Source organism: Dipodomys merriami, unplaced genomic scaffold, assembly GCF_024711535.1.
Source record: "Dipodomys merriami isolate MVZ:Mamm:240054 unplaced genomic scaffold, mDipMer1.0.p SCAF_12, whole genome shotgun sequence".
Classification (NCBI taxonomy): Eukaryota; Metazoa; Chordata; class Mammalia; order Rodentia; family Heteromyidae; genus Dipodomys; species Dipodomys merriami.
In genome coordinates this window covers 36,525,108-36,539,717 of record NW_027202493.1, presented here as the reverse complement: position 1 = coordinate 36,539,717, position 14,610 = coordinate 36,525,108, and the positions used below count along the sequence as shown (strand labels likewise).

General features: G+C 36.3%; 1 protein-coding gene across 7 annotated transcripts in view; it reads left to right on the top strand.

The window, feature by feature from the left end:
• Positions 1-14,610, top strand: part of Psd3 (pleckstrin and Sec7 domain containing 3) — a 338,007-nt gene that overhangs the window by 170,591 nt on the left and 152,806 nt on the right. For 6 of the 7 annotated variants that reach the window (XM_070016552.1, XM_070016554.1, XM_070016556.1 and 3 more), the window contains 4 exons: positions 3,091-3,285; positions 3,387-3,467; positions 6,896-7,008; positions 10,763-10,821. In XM_070016552.1, coding sequence (XP_069872653.1) covers positions 3,091-3,285; positions 3,387-3,467; positions 6,896-7,008; positions 10,763-10,821 — 448 coding nt within the window. Of the gene's footprint in view, positions 1-547; positions 652-3,090; positions 3,286-3,386; positions 3,468-6,895; positions 7,009-10,762; positions 10,822-14,610 lie in introns of those variants that run through there. The other variant, XM_070016559.1, reaches the window with a different exon arrangement.

Here is a 14,610-nt window from a genome sequence, read left to right as displayed (position 1 = left end):
ATGAAGAGATGGTGGTCAGATTCAGTTATTAAGATTCTTCCTTTGAAGATTGACAATGGGATGTTTTTGTGAAAGAGTTTTACCATGTTTATGTGGAGGCGCACAGTGAAGCACTTTCTACAATATAGGGAGAACTTTAGGAGAATCATTTCTAAGTTTGAGTGGTAGGGGCTTTCCTTTATGAAACTGTAAAGAAAAGGAAGATTGAAGCTGAGCCACAGAAAAGAGGGGGTCATCTAAACTACTGAAAGCATCTAATACTCAGTGGGGTAGCAGGACAAAGTCCTGTGTGTTCACTCAACAGAATGGGTGTTACCCTAGTGAGAAGAGCCATCCAGGCTGCTTTATCAAGTGTGAGCATGGCTGAGCTGCATTGTTTCTGAGTCCCTTGATATACAGTGTCCCTTGTGTTCTGTTCTTGTTTTCACTGGGCTGTAAAGGCATTATAAAACCTCCGATAGTAAACACTCTGCTGAGAATGTGAGGTCATAGTAATGTGACCTCACAGGGATCCAGAGCCTTGGAAGGCTGAGTATCTCAGTGGACCCTGGAGCCCTGGGGTAAAGAATACTGAGGGATCTTCTGAGAAGCATGGCCCAGCCAGTCCACAGAGGTTGCTATGGGTGCTTCTTGGTGTCTGTATTGTTACTGGTGAGTTTCGGTTGCCATCAGGCTTTGGGGCTTTCTGATTTGAAAGCATTTTTTGTTGTTTTGTTTTGTTCAAGTAATTTTGAAGACATCTAGAAATGAAAGTAGAGGTTTTTTTTATTTTGTTTTTTTTTTAAGAAGATCCAGAGAAGTGGTGCACAGTGATTAAAAATGACATCTTTTGATGCATGTGAGGAAAATAAGGTGAAATCATCTAGGCTGGACAGGAAGAGGAAAATATGTAGAGTGGGAACTATGACAGAACAGGCATGGTTTTGAGCAGTAAAGTTTTCAAATATAGTATATGAAAAGCTACTTGGATTTTAGCAATACAGGTCCATTGCTGTCTAAGTGTAATTATTCCATTATTTGCATGCAGGGATTAATATGTGCCATCTATGTGTTCTGGGGACATGTTTAATTAAACTTCTCAGTTTAAATGTGATGAGTCCTGACTTGGACATTGCTTTTTATCTTATGACATATAAGTATATAGAGGAAAAGCATGTGTGAAAACACCTCATTATTTATAAATACCTCCTTGATTGTAACTAACAGCTCTTGCATTAAGTATTTTATATTTTTGACTTAGTGGGTAAAACCAAAATGATGATTGTCTCTTTAAATGAAATTTCTACTATGACTTATAGAGATATTCTATAGAAAGTCTTAAACATATTTTTTAGCAAAGTTGGCTGGTAATATTAATTTTATAGGTGTGTTCAGCAGGACAAAATAAATACTAAATATATACTGCATTTAAAGAAGATTTTTGTCATAATTGGGCAATGTATTGCAACTGGTAGGTATAGTTTGTTGGAAAGTTGAGGTGGGTATTTGTTTAAGAGTCTCATGAACACTGGTTTGTCTGGGTCACTTCCAGTTCATGTCAGTTGTTCGGCATTGATGATGGGTTGTAGTTGTCACTGTATTCTTCACTATTTTAATACTCAAAGTAAAATCAGGCCAAATTTACCTAATACTGTCCTTGATCTGGCACTTTAATTAATGCCTTCAGTTTCATGTGTGATGTTATGAGATGAAGTCATTCTGCTCCTGATAGCTGTCCTTAGGAGAACACTTATGTTTGTGAATTGGGATGATAAAGCTGATAAAAACATTTTTTTTCTGCCGGGTGCTGGTGGCTCATGCCTGTAATCCTAGATACTCATGAGACTGAGACCTGAGGATCACTTTTCAAAGCCAGCCTGGGCAGAAAAGTCTGTGAGACTGATCTCCAATTAAAAAAAAAAACAACAAAAAACCACTAGAAAACTGGAAGTGGTGCTCAAGAGCGCTCGCCTTGAGCTGAAGAGTACAGGGACAGTGCCCAGGCCCAGAGTTCAAGCCCCATGACCAACAAAGACAAAAAACAAAAACAAATTTTTTTGTTCTTAGAAAGTAATTTTTTCAAGAGACAACAGCATTGGTAAAGCACTCCTTGAAAATGTAATGATAATTTTTTTGTTAATTTTTTAATTTTGTTAATTTTTTGTAATTCACACTTAACATTCCAGACAATTTTATCTGCCACCAAAAGTTTGACCATACTTAAACTTACCAAGTTAGTGGGGGTGATATTTACAAAAATGGTCTTTGTGATATTATATAATGAAATTTGTCTATAGATATTTTACACGGGACTGAAGTACCATGTTAGAAACTCACAGGGATAAAAGATCCGTTCAGATTTTATGACTCATCTTAATATGAGATACAAAAAATGCATTGCCCATTGCCATAAATTTAGATTTTATGTAGCAACTGACTTTTAAGAAACTACCACTTGTCTAATTGTCTAATTGTTTCTATAGTTAACCAAAAGTATATACATCCTGTCAAATATACATGTTCTTTCTCTATTGGTGTGAAAACAGATTTTTCTAAATGTATTTCATTCAATTTAAGCAGTCCATTGTTACAGCTTGCATGTACAAGTATTCTGAGAATTCAGTTGGTCTCTCCAAACCAGCCATTAAAGAAATCTATAGTCATTAATCACTGTCATTTGTCTTACTGAAGTTATGTTTTTTAAGGAAATAGTTATTTGTAATAAAAATGTTATAGTTAAATTACATGAAATTTACTGTTTTTTAAATGAATTATTGTTTTACATCTTTGTTAGATTACTAATATTTTACATATCAGTTGATAGAGCCCACGTCAACAAAAGCTTTTTGGAGTTACTACTTTTAACCCTATAAAGATTGAGAGAAAAACTTTGGGGAACCACTGGTTTAGAGTTTATACAGTCATTCCACGTGTCCTTTGATTTTGACATGTGGTAACTGCAGATTCTTTTATAGAGTATTAAATGTAAAATGGTCTCATTTTTAAAATGGTTTTATGTAGTTGTCTGTACAATATCATAATGATTTAATCAAATATTCCTCTAACATCTAAGAAAACTTCTTTCTACTTTTTTTAAATCAATTTTCATAGCAATGCTGGGGTGAGAACAACACATCCAGAAGCTCATTCTGAAATGGGGAGCACTGAAATTCTGGAAAAGGAGACTACAGAGAGTCTTAGTAATGGTACCAGCAGCAACTTGGAAGCTGCCAAAAGACTGGCCAAACGCCTTTATCATCTAGACAGATTCAAAAAATCGGATGTTGCAAAACACCTAGGCAAAAAGTATGTTTCAATCCAAGATTGTTGTCTTCTTAGTGTGTATGTATGTATGTCTGTATGTGTGTTTACATTTTAGTAATCAAAATTCTGTTTTTTTGTAATAGCAATGAATTTAGCAAACTGGTTGCAGAAGAATATCTGAAGTTCTTTGATTTTACAGGAATGACACTAGATCAGTCTCTCAGGTATGCATATTATTATTTCTATTCTTCTTTGCCTCTAAGTAACGAATTCTTAGAAATATGAATCCTTAGAAGAGAAAGTAATGTACTCTAGCTAGATCCTTACTGTTTTTTTCTTACCTCCACTCCAGTTGCTTTGTGAATTTAAATTGTATTATAATACTAAACAGAAGATAATAGCAGGGAGTATGAGAAATAAATGTTTGTTTTTATGAAATAAACATGGACTGATAAATTTATGCCCAGTAGAAAGTCCAAGTCCAACTGGCAAAATGCATAATGGTGACACAGTAAATCAGGAGAAAAAGTATTCAGTATCATTTCAGTAAAAATATTAGAAAAAGTTTCACTATGTCAGTTAAATGAATGTAACACAATGTTTGTCATCTTAGCCATTTTAAGTGTACAGACAATAGTATAAAATATATTCCCAATGTCAGGCAATCATCATAGTCATCAATTTCAGCACAGGAGAAATTCTATATCTGATAGATAGTAATTCCCTCCCTTCACCCCAGTTATACAAACCAAGGTTCTCCTTTGCATCCCTGTGATCCTGACAACTCTGCCTACTTTGTATAAGTATAATCATATACTAATTGTTTTATGTGATTTTGTTTTACTTACTAATCATCATGGCCTGAGAGTTAATCAAATATGTGACATATTGTAGAATGTTCTTCCTTTGTAAGGTTGAATCCAGTGTATGGATGGCTACTGCTTTCTTAGCCACCTATCCATAAATAGGCTCCTTAGATCACTTCCATATTTTGTCTGTTGTGAAAATGCTACTGTGAGCATAGGGACACAGATATCCTTGGGAGACCCTAATTCATTCATTCATTTCTTTCTTTCTTTCTTTCTTTCTTTCTTTCTTTCTTTCTTTCTTTCTTTCTTTCTTTCTTTCTTTCTTTCTTTCTTTCTTTCTCTCTCTCTCTCTCTTTCTCTCTCTCTCTCTTTCTTTCTTTCTTTCTCTCTCTCTCTCTTTCTTTCTTTTTCCTTTCTTTTCTTTCTTTCTGTTTTATGATCAGTTTAGAGACTGTAACATATACCTTTTCACTAAGTACCTGCTTATAATAGGTGAATAGTTTTTTCTAAAATGGTATAAAAATGACTGAACATGGGGCTGGGAAGGTGGCTCTAAAATGGTATAAAAATGACTGAACATGGGGCTGGGAAGGTGGCTCAGTGGTAGAGCGCTTGCCTTGCATGCCTGAGGCCCTGGGTTCGATTCGTCAGCACCACATAAGCAAAAAGAAAAAAGCCGGAAGTGGCTCTGTGGCTCAAGTGGTAGAGCGCTAGCCTTGAGCTGAAGAGCTGAGGGACAGCGCCCAGGCTCAGAGTTCAGGCCCCACAACTGGACCCAAAAATAAATAAATAAAATAAAAAAATTTAAAAAAATGACTGAACATAATAATTCACAGAGAATATATGTTAAAGTTCCCACTACTCTCTACTTTTTGCTAAATCTTAAAATGGAGGTGTCTAAAATACATTGAGTCTCACTTTTTCTATATTACACTGAACATTCAAGGTAACATTTTAATCTTATGAACTGCTTAGAAAATGCCTGAGCCATGAGCCATAGTTAAGATATGGAACCAACCCAGATGCCCCTCAGTAGATGAATGGATCAAGAAAATATGATAAGTGTGTGTGTGTGTGTGTGTGTGTGTGTGTGTGTGTGTGTGTGTGTGTGTGTGTATGAATTCTATGCTTCAATCAGAAAGAATGACACTGCTCCATTTGTAAGGAAATGGAAAGACTTAGAAAACATCCTATCAAGTGAAGTAAGCCAGACTCAAAGAAACATAAGTCCCGTGGTTTCCCTTATTTGCAATGTTTAGTATATGTCTAGGATAATCTTAGCAGATGAGTATAAGCTCAATAGCTATGTGCATATGATCATATAAGATGATGCTAAGCAAAATGAACACTAAGACATGGACACAAGAGGTTTTTCTTTGATGATGTTAGTTTTAATATGCTATGTGATTTTTTTTTGTTTCTTTTGAATGTTCTTCCTCCTATGGTATAAACCCTGTTGTCACTGTGTTTGATTTTGGTATCCTGGTATTGTATTTACATTTATTTGAATTAGGGAAGGGAAGGGGAACAAAAGACAAGGGGGGAACCAATGCAACAGTGATATACACAAGACAATATGTTGGAAATGATCTGTACAACTTGGGGGGATGAAGGGGAGGGAAAGTAGGAAGAAGAAGGGCTAACAAGTTTGACAAGAAATGTCCTTATTACCTTACTTGTATAACTGTAACCCCTCTGTGCATCACCTTGACAATTAAAAAAAAATGAAGATTAAAAAAAAATGCCTGAGCCCAGTTGAATTCTGAGATCATCTCTGTAATCCTTTAATCTGACAAGTCAGGAAACTGCCTGGGAGGTGAACTGAGGGTGATTGTATTAGAAATAAAATGGCTTTTCCCACAAATCAAGGGTATGCACAGGTCTTTTCGAGATAATGGCCAAAAGTGAAGTAATGTTCTATATTTTTGCTTTTATGTTCCAGTGTGCTTATTTAAAAATGTATGATGAACAAATGGTCACCTTAATAACAAACTATGAATCTTCTACCATGAAGGCAGAATTTTCATAGGAATAGGATTTATTACATGTTTTGTTTTGTATTGTTGTTTTTATAGTCATAAGATATATTAGAAATTTTTTTTCCTCCCATGGGCCATAGTTAGGAAGATGTTTTACTTTGTCAAGTGGGGGTCATCTGGTTTAATCTATAATAAATAGTATTTTTAGTGACTCTGGCTTGGATTAGTGTATAGTTCTAGACTTATTTCCTATTAGTCAAAGAAGTTTAATGGTTTATTCCTTAGTCTGAAGAGGAACTTAAGCTTTATTTCATAATTTCCTCTTCATATAACACATCAATACTAAAATACAATGTTAATAAGCAAAATAAAATTAACTGCTTTACACAAGGCAGTGTAATTTTTACAGTGGTTAATGGAAAGTTAAAATGTAACAAAAGCAAAATACACACACACACACACACACACACACACACACACACACACACACACAAACCCCAAAACAAAAACCCTGTTTGATATTGTACCCCAAGTCTTAGTTTTCTTTTCTTTCTTTCTTTTTTTTTTTTTTAATAGTGGCTAAACATTGAAAATTTGCTACTGGACCAAAGTCATAGTGGTACATCCCTGACCACTGCTTTCAGGCATTTTTGATATACTGGCTACTCTGTAATTAACCTGTAGGTTAATTATTTTGACATTTTGTATAATTTAAATATCAATAGAAGTCTATGCTACATGGCTAATTAATGTTTTTTAAAACTATTGTACATTTAATCTCTGTGTCCATATAATTTAACTTTGTCATATATAAAGTATATGGTAAACTTTGTAAAATTTTTTTTCCTATTAATTATTTCTTAGGTATTTCTTTAAAGCATTTTCTCTCGCTGGAGAAACTCAAGAACGAGAAAGAGTATTAATACATTTCTCCAATCGATACTTTTACTGTAACCCAGAGGCCATTGCTTCACAAGGTAAGCTGATGGGATTTGTACATTTCCTGTTTCAACAGTGGTTATTATATTGTTTATTTTAAGGTTACATTTTATTGTAGAAATATAGAAAGTTATTAAAAGAAATGAAGTTTATCTAAGTGTCTCTAATTACTCAGAGATAGCTGTTAATAGTTTAGTCTGTTGATCTATTTCATATCACATTGACATCATTAGTTGTGTTTTCTGTCTTTCCCATCCGTTTCCTTATATCGTTAAATATGCTTTAAGAAAATTTATTGACAACATAATAGCTTTTATTTTTCTTTTAATTGCTTTTGCTGTATTTTCTAGTTCCCATTGTGGCAGTTTACTATCTATACTGCTCAGCTCTGTCATTCAGAAGTACTGTGTGCAAATTGCCATGTAGTGAATGAAATAATGTTTTTTCTCAGTTCTGTATCTTTGTCTCTTACACCTTCATGTAAATGCAGGATGCTTGGCTTTGTGGCTGGTTCTGGAAATGTGTAAATCTTTATGGAAGTTGTAGTACACATTTGTTCCTTTTGATATTAATTATAACACCATCACTGACTTATTTATGATTTTACTGAGCCATAATATTATATTTATTACAGTTTTGGCAATCGAATATTAAACTAATTGTTGAACTACCTGGGAAAATAATTTATAATATAAATTCCTTTTTATTTTTTATTTTATTTTTTTGGTCCAGTCATGGGGCCTGAACTCTGGGCCTGGGCGCTGTCCCACAGCTCTTCAGCTCAAGGCTAGCGCTCTACCACTTGAGCCACATCGCCACTTCCGGCTTTTTTCTTTTTGCTTATGTGGTGCTGAGGAATCAAACCCAGGGCCTCATACATGCAAGGCAAGTGCTCTACCACTGAGCCACCTTCCCAGTCCCAATATACATTTCTATAATCAAAACTTTTAGTATAAGCAAGCAAACTAATTTGTGATTTAAAAAACCTCTGATAACCTCTGATAACTCTGCAATAAATCACTGAGACTAGAAGGAAAAGTAGTTGGGGCTGGGAAGGTGGCTCAGTGGTAGAGTGCTTGCCTTGCATGCCTGAGGCCCTGGGTCTGATTCCTCAGCACCACACAAGCAAAAAAAAAAGAAAGCCGGAAGTGGCACTGTGGCTCAAGTGGTAGAGTGCTAACCTTGAGCTGAAGAGCTGAGGGACAGCGCCCAGGCCCAGAGTTCAGGTCCCACCACCAGACCCCCCCCCCAAAAAAAAAAAAAAGAAGGAAAAGTAGTCACAATTGTCTTTTCATAGAGACTTCATAGGTACTTGCTCAAATATCCTCTCCCTGAACTTACCTGTGTTAATTTACTACTTGGTTAGTAACTGCAGACTGGGGGTATTTGACTAGTTGCTCACTATTTCTATCCCTTCAGTATCAACTAGAGAGAATAAGCGAGTTATAAGAGGTTCACTTGTCAAATCTAGGAAGATGCTGATGTTCTTGAGTAAAGTAGGGAATATGGATTCATGGCATTCAGCTGTTGGTAAGGATATTTGAGAGTTGGCTGCTGAGTTTTACAATAATTTGAGGAATTCGTTTTAAATGTGTGTAGAATTTGTTATGACAAAATAGAACTGGAATATACTGCTAGGCATGGAGATACTGGTAATAGAAATCACTTACTAGGGCTGGGAAGGTGGCTCAGTGGTAGAGTGCTTGCCTTGTATGCATGAGGCCCTGGGTTCGATTCCTCAGCACCACATAAGCAAAAAAAAAAAAGAAAAAAAAAGCTGGAAGTGGCGCTGTGGCTCAAATGGTAGAGCGCTAGCCTTCAGCTGAAGAGCTGAGGGACAGTGCCCAGGCCCAGAGTTCAGGCCCCCCACGACCAGACCCCCAAAAAAAAAAAAAAGAAAAAAGAAATCACTTACTATAAGAAGAAGAAAACAAGGTATTTTTAATATATAAACTCAGTCACTGGGCAATCCTTTCTGTATATTTTCTTTCTGTTTTATACTGAAGGTTGAACTCAGGGCTTGTTAGGCACCTATTCTACCACTTGTCCTCTATTGCCTTAGTTATTTTTCAGATAGTCTTGGACCATGGACTTCCTACCTGTTTCCAATGTGACTATGATTATAAATATGTACTAATAAGCTTGTTGGCTGAGATGGAGTCTTATTAACTTTTCACTCAGGCTTGCCACAATCAGCAATCTCTCTGATTTCTGCCTCCTTAGTAGCTAGTATTATAGGTGTGAAACACTGTGCCCAGTCCCCTTTCTGTACATTTAGTATTAATTAGTATAATGATTACTCTACCTGAAACTATCATCTATTGTACTTGGATTGGGAAAGAGGGAAGGAATAGAATTAATTCTGATATTTGGAAATAAGAAGCTTAACTGAATGCTATTCTTTTACTGTATAAAATAAAATGATATTTTCATTTAAATGTGAAACTACTTTTTGGACTTGGGTATCTTTCCCCTGATATTTAAGTTTTTAAGCATCACAGGTTACTTCACTACTTTTCTTTTAGTTTGACACATGATAATCCTAGTCAACCATAGTCGTTTAAAGAATGGCATGAAAGGGAGCTATTCCTACACTTTTTTTAAGCCAGAGAAATAATACATGAACAGTAAACTGTGATAAACTCAGATCTTAATTTTCTTTAACTTTGACTTCTTTTTCAACTGAGTCTTTTCCCAGAAAGGTTAAAATAATAATATTAAATAATTTATTTTCATTTTTATACAACATGTTATAGAAAATTGAGAAAATATAAATAAAATAATACAAAGTATAGTTTCATGACCCTGAGATAATTTTTTTTTTAATATTATGATGTAAGCTGGGTACCAGTGGCTCATGCCTATAATCCTAGCTACTCAGGAGGCTGAGATCTGAAGATCACTGTTCAAAGCCAGTCTGGGCAGGAAAATCCATGAGATGTTTTATCTACAATTAACCACCAAAAATGCCAGAAGTGAAGCTGGGCTTTTTGTTCATGCCTATAGTCCTAGCCACTAAACAAGCTGAGATCTGAAGATAACAGTTCATAGCCAGTCTAGACAGGAAAGTCTGTGAGACTCATCTCCAACTAAAGTACCAAACAAGCCAGAAGTAGTGTGCCTCAAGCAAGAAAGCTCAGGGAGAGCACCCAGGCACTGAGTTCAAGCCCCAGGACCAGCACACACACACACACACACACACACACGCACACGCATGCACACGCACACGCACACACACACACACTCTCTCTCTCTCTCTTATGGTTTATATTTTTCTTGATATATTTAATAGAAAAAATATATAATGTGTATATTCTCACAATTTACCTTGAAATCTCTCTCCATTTCAACATATGTACCTGGATAACATTTTTAACGATCTGAACATAAAAGAACTGTGCTTTTAGAGGGTGAGAGTTACTAGTCTCCTCTCACACTCTCATTGTAAGTCAAGTTTCTCTGCATATGCTTGTAGTTCCCATCGATCCTTAATTTGCTACCTTAGTGTAAAAAGCCTGGGGAGTCCATAGCACTGCTGCAAGGCTTTACGTATATGATGTCAAGCTGTCCTCTAGAGGGGTGGGGACAGTTTATCAATAGTAAAGTCCAGTTTTGTACACTGAGGTCCCTTTTGTTATACTTTATGCTTTATCTGTTTTCTGCTGCTCAAATATCACTAGTTGTGTTTTTTGTAACATTCTGTCTTAATTGACTCTGATTATATGCTACTTGAATGTAACATGGGGTACAGCAGTAACAAATGAACTGATGCTTTCTGTCTCTGTTTCTCAGATGGAGTACATTGCCTCACCTGTGCGATGATGCTGCTTAATACAGACCTCCATGGCCATGTAAGTGAAGGCTTGTGGAGCTCTTGCAGAATCTAAACCTCTATGGGCTTACCCTTACCTCAGTTCCTGTAAACATTCACACCCTCCCCCCATATCTTTATCTTGTTTTCTGTATTGTTCCTTCAGCAGGAAGATAAGTATAAATCTTTTAAAACAAGAAAGTACCTTTTAATTTTCCAGGCTAGAATAGAGTAATTTCAAGTACATATGTTGTCTGTGCGTCTGGAGTCTTCTTAGCAGTAGCACGTTGTTCTGTGTCTTGTCTCACAGACAGACAGAGATCTTGCGTTTGTTTCCGATACATGTTATAGTAGTTGACAGAGTGCTGGGAAGAGAATATGAACTAGTGCTAAAATGTTGTTTGTGTTTTCACTAAGTTTTTTAGTAAGTGTAAGAACCTAGTCTTTTATGCATTCCTCAGATCTCCTAAGTTAATTCATTTGGTAGTTAAAACATCAAAAATAAATGCTAAAATAATTATCTTATCTTATTTAAAGTAGAGACTGATTTTAGATAAATTCAACCTTTATATAAGTGGAATTGAATCATTTAACTAAATGCTTCATGTAAAAGAAAATGAGAATTTTTTAGTTATATCTATACTTATTTGAAACAAATTATTTCATATTCCTATGTCCATTTATTTTGAAGAAAAATAATCAAGCTTTTATGTATTCAAGTGTTTACTATACTTTGGTAACTTACAATGTGGGAAGCTTCAGTAAGATAAAATATTTAGATATTTGTCTTATTCCAGAGGGCCACATAATTCCATTATTTGAAACTATATGTTCCTCTTTAAAATGGCCAAAAGAGAGCTTTATAGCCCCATTGAATTGGACTAGTGGATTATAAGAGGACTACCAATTCCCCAGTAGCCAAGCATGTGGAGATAGAATCATGATTTTAGCTATCTTTGTGTATTTCAAAATACTCCATTCAAGTTCCTTTTGCAGTTCATAAAAGGTAAATTCAGAGTAAGTTAATGCCTGGAAGATGTATAGCACTGGGTTCAGAGATGATATAGACTGATGATGTAGGCACAGTCTAGCAGCATTCTTAGATAGTAGGGTACTTCCTGTGGTTCCCACAGTGTGTACATGTCTGTGGGGATTAGAATCTGGCATTCTCCCAGTGTGTTAAGGGATGTCTAGCATGTAGATTGTTCTGACCTCTGTTTTCCTGTTCCCAGAAAAGCCAGTGTTTCTTTCTTCCCTCTGTGCCCATTCTGTGACAAAAATTCCACCCTTCCACTACTTTCCCTCGTACTTCTTAATTTTTTAACTTTCTGGCTAGAGAGTATAAAAATTTCTGATAGTACTGGCATTTGAACTCATGGCATGGCACTTGGTTGGGCAGGTACTGCCACTTGAGCCTAACCCCCAGCCTCAAAGGGCATGTTTCTTCATGTGTGTTCACATACAACCGTGACACCAAGTAATCTCAGCATGAAGTATCAGCAGCACCTGACACTTGTTCATTTAACACACACACACACACACACACACACACACACACACACACACACACACACACACACTCTCTCTCTCTCTCTCTCTCTCTCTCTCTCTCTCACTCTCTCTCTCTCTCTCTCTCTCTCTCTTACTTGTGCTGGGGTTTGAACTCAGAGCCTGGTTGCTGCCTTGAGATTTTGTGCTGAATGCTAGTACTCTACCACTTTAGCCACAGCTCCCCTTTAGGCTTTTTAGTGGTTAAATTGGTGATAAGAGTCTCTGGGACTTTTCTTCCTGAGCAGGCTTTTTGCTGTGATCCTCAGATCTCAGCTACCCGAGTAGCTAGGATTATAGGCATGAGCCACCAGCACCTGGCCATTTAGCATCTTTTGACTGAGAAAACATATACTTTTAGTATTAGTTTAGAACTTGTTTCAAGGTTGGGAATTTCTACACAGGTGATTAGATTTTGGGTCGCTTATTTACATGAACTGCTCTTTAAGTAGGTACTATTACTTTGAAAGAAATGTGCATCTTGATATCTGTAACAATATGGACTATAGCAGTAAATACAGATATGAGGTTTATCCAGATAACTCTTCCTATGTGGTTGTGTCCATAAAAGAGATGGGCACCCTAGTGTCTATACTCCAGAGGTTCAGAACCACAGAACCAAGCCATTTGCTCTGCCTTCTGTAGACAACATTTGATGAATTGTTAAAAAGGTTAGAGAAAGTATCACATGCTAGCACATACCTCTAATTTGATCACTTGGAAGGCTTTTGCAAGAGGATCCTGAGTGTAAGGCCAGCTTGATCTAAGTAGGGTGGCCCTATTTAAAAAATAGAAAGGAAGAAAGAAATCACTGGCATATGGATGAAAGAAGTGGTTACAATGAACATTATAGCATTGTCTTGAAATACATCAATTCTACATCAGTAGGCTATATTAGGAATACTACTGATAAAATAGAGAGAAAACTGTAAAACTCTATGGGCTTCTGGGTCATATGCTATGGTGATTATTCTCAGTTTGGGTTTTAAAATCATGTACTATATACTTAAGATTGTCTGACATATTTATTTCCTTTGTTATTTATAATGCATGCTATTAACAATCTGTTGAATTTATAATTGATATCCTAAGAACTAACCATATGAAAATGTGTTTTTCTTATCTTTCCCTCTGGATTCATTTTAAAAATAAACTTTCCTTCTAGGTGGTAAGTTTTTAATCCATAATTCTGGATGTAGCATTTTTTTTTGCATCATGGTTGCCTGACACAGCATAATAGTGTATGTCTGACTTATCAGCATGGCTCCTATGAAGCTGAATCATTAAGCAGATAGTGAATTATCTCCAATGTCTGCTCATTTCCCCTCTCCTTACTCCTGTACTGAGGCCATCACCACTCACTACTTTCTCCAGTGCCCAGAATACTCCTCTTGGGGATAGACTAATATACCATTGTCCTTTCTTCTTTACCATTTTGTCATAATAGCAATGCAGCAGCATGTCTGTTCCAAGAATTGCCAAGATCAGCTTATCCTCACGCTTCTCATGGGAAGGGCTAAATTAGGGGAATAACTTGTTTGGTCTGTCTTTATTTCCTCCCTCCCTCCCTCCCTCCTTCCCTCCCTCCCTTCCTTCCTCCCTCCCTCCCTTCTTCCCTCCCTCCCTTCCTTCCTTCCTTCCTTCCTTCCTTCCTTCCTTCCTTCCTTCCTTCCTTCTTTCCTTCCTTTCTTCCTTCTATCCCTAGTAACCACACCCTGAAAATGAATTGTTGATCTGCTAATATCTCACTAATAAAAATGATGGAATGTATACTAATAAAATACTTCTAACATACAGTTCCTACTTTTATTATGTGGGAATACTTTTTCTTCTTCTAATGTGTTCTCTCATTCACCAAACACCAGTAGTGTTCCCACTCCTTCATAGTTCTGTGCTGTCAGGTAAGCATCAGTGATCATGGAAGTCAAGTGTTCTCCAGTAGGCTAGGTGGGACTGCATTTGTCCCTTGTAAACAAAGACTTGAGTAACAGGTAACTGAGATGCTGTGCTATGAAACACTGGCAGGGTGTTTAAGTTTTACATGGAGTTATAGTTAGACTTCACTCATTAGGCCATGGAAAAGCCATCCTGAAGTATACACTTATTTTTCTATAGAAATTCATTGACACCCTGAAGAACCTGCTTAAAACTATATGAATGCTTTATCTTAGCAACAGTACTGACTTGCTTTTAACTTGTATGCAAGTAGTTTATTCTTTTAGCTTAAATGATAACTTTATAATTGCCAATCGCTAATTTGGTATGTAAACCCTTTTATTTT